Source organism: Carassius carassius, chromosome 23 (genome assembly GCF_963082965.1).
Source record: "Carassius carassius chromosome 23, fCarCar2.1, whole genome shotgun sequence".
Taxonomy (NCBI): domain Eukaryota; kingdom Metazoa; phylum Chordata; class Actinopteri; order Cypriniformes; family Cyprinidae; genus Carassius; species Carassius carassius.
In genome coordinates, this window is record NC_081777.1 from 32,207,245 (window position 1) to 32,209,840 (window position 2,596).

Here is a 2,596-nt window from a genome sequence, read left to right on the forward strand (position 1 = left end):
TTTTATGAGGAATATATTCATTATTGTAGCACTTTGGTGAGTGCTCTGTTGTTGTAATAGTGCTTTATAAATAAACTGGTGTATGCACCTGCATATATGTGTACATGTGTAAACAAAGAGACTATGAGCAAAAATAAGATTTACAAAGTGCTTACATCTCACTTTAATGTTGTAGAATGCATGTTTGACAGTAAAATGTGTCTCATCTTTGTTCCGTTTCTTTATTATTGCATGTAATAATCCATGTGGAGGTGATGCTGACAGCTTTACACGCATGGATGGTAATCTCTGGGATTAGAGAGTTGCCCCTTTTCCAAATAAACGAAAACGTTGACGACAACGCTCTAACTGAACGCAACTTTTCGTTTGATATAAATGTTGAATTTCATTTCACACATATTACTTTCTCACTTTCCCTTCACAGGATTTGCTCACCCTCCAGATGGATGCTGCATAGACGCTCTGAATGCTTTCTGCTCGCTCGCTGTCATCCCTTACTGACTTGGAGGCGCGCAAACCGTCGCGCGATGCTTTTTGACAAGTCACGCGCGCCCGCGAAAAAAAAGGCGCGCTTAATCTGGCGGTACATGGGATTGGGCGGGAAGAGAGTCAGTTGAGGAAACACGGGATTGGGCGAATGGAAGAGTCAAACCGCTGCTGTCTATGACTCAGATGAAGAGAAGAGACGAATCCACTTCACTTTACCTCAGCTGAACGGAGGAAAGAGACCTTATTATTGACCTAATTGGAATTAATAACAGTTTGGGGCAAATAAGGAAGAATATTAAGGAAAATTATACTATTTAACGATGGCTTTCATGGTAAAACACGTTGTTGGCGGTCAGTTGAAGAATCTGACAGGAGGTCTGACAGAAGATAAATCTGACGGAGACAAATCCGACGCCGCTAAAGGAATGACACAAGAAGAGTTTGAGCAGTACCAACAACAGCTAGAGGAAGAAAAGTAAGCACCCCTACCTGATTTATTTCTCAGAAATGTGTTGATTTGATGATATTCTGGGAATGTTTTCGTGAGGTGGACGTTTGGAGAGGCGCGCGTATTTTTCGCGCTTCGTTGGATATTTGCGCGCGCAGCTGCTCCTTCCGCTCAGGGAGATGCCTGCTCAGTCAGATATTAATAATTTCCCCCATTATACACATCCACTGTAGAGTTCAGCAGAATTTGCGTGTGTAAATTAGAATATTTTCATCACGAATAGTGATTCAGATGAGTTGCTTCAGGCGCGTCAGATTTATCATCAAGTAAATTCTGCTTGCTTGTTTGATTAATTGCTTATTCTAAAATAGTTCTGATAATTAGATTATAATGTAGTATATTAATGTGTTCTTAGGCATGTAAACCGAGATACAAACACTTATGAAAAAGTACTCAAATTGATTATGTGGTATGAATTGTTACCATGGTATTTAAAGGGTACTTCAAAGGATACCATGGTACTATTTGGGTAATAAATAATCTAAATAAATAATATTTCCATTGATGTATGGTTTGGGCGAGAAACAACTATTTGAAAATCTGGAATCTGACGGAGCAAAAAAATCTAAATATTGAGAAAATCATCTTTAAAGTTGTTCAAATTGAGTTCTTAGGAATGCATATTACTAATCAAACGTTACGTTTTAATATATTAACAATAGGAAATTTACTAAATATCTTCATGGAACATGATCTTTACTTAATATCCTAATGATTTTTGACATAAAAGAAGAATCAATAATTGTGACCCATACAATGTATTGTTGTCTATTTCTATGAATACACCCCAGAGACTCGAGACTGGTTTTTTGCTCCAAGGTCACATATATAGAGTTAGTTCTCTGCTGTACGCTTGATTAAAAATCTGCTCAGTCTGTAAGTATGCCTCAGGTAAAATGATTTTAATTAGTATTTTACTCCAATCACACCGGTCCATTCAGAAGACATAAATCTTATATTATGGGTCATGGGAAAAACAAAAATACGAGGCCGTTAAAACCATCTTATCATGATAAAGTACAGCATACAAAGCATTTCTAGCGTTCTTCGCACGCTTTGTCTTCAGATATCAGCTCATAACAGCCAATGCATGAACAGGTGGCCGTGTTGACACATTTGGAAATGATTTCCATATTTGGAAAATTTTGATTTCACAGACTTCAGATGGCTGTGCCGAGCTCATCCACATGCTGTAATCCGACTCATGTCCTCAAAAAACAGATTTTACATGGACAGAGAGTTTAACACTGTTGACTTTGATGGGAGTCGTGTGTTTAATCTCTTGAATCAGCCAAACCAGTATGAACTTCTCAAAGGTCGTTGCTGCTTGTTGATATGTGGATTATTTTAACTAGTCATTTGTTAAAGTGAACCGAGTGGATGAGCATCACCCGACTGTCAGAGTGAGTCTAAATCCCAGAGATATTCCCCTCCCGCTCCCGCTCCTACTCGTCTTCTCTAGTAAGGGCTCATTTAGCAGATGCTTTTCTCCTAAGCAGCTTCAAGTACACTTAACATAGAGAAGACCCCTCTGGAGTCAGCATTAAAGGAAGATTCCAGATTCAATATAAAGATGCAAAAGAGATTGAACTGCAACCT

At 38.5% G+C, this 2,596-nt stretch overlaps 1 protein-coding gene across 1 annotated transcript in view; it reads left to right on the forward strand.

Moving 5' to 3' along the window:
* Window positions 1-343: 343 nt before the first annotated feature.
* The window catches only part of LOC132102006 (complexin-3-like), a 5,301-nt gene continuing 3,048 nt past the window's right edge, over window positions 344-2,596 (forward strand). Inside the window, exon 1 of the mRNA XM_059507219.1 lies at window positions 344-964. Coding sequence (XP_059363202.1) covers window positions 810-964 — 155 coding nt within the window. The 5' untranslated portion in view covers window positions 344-809. The remainder of the gene's footprint in view (window positions 965-2,596) is intronic.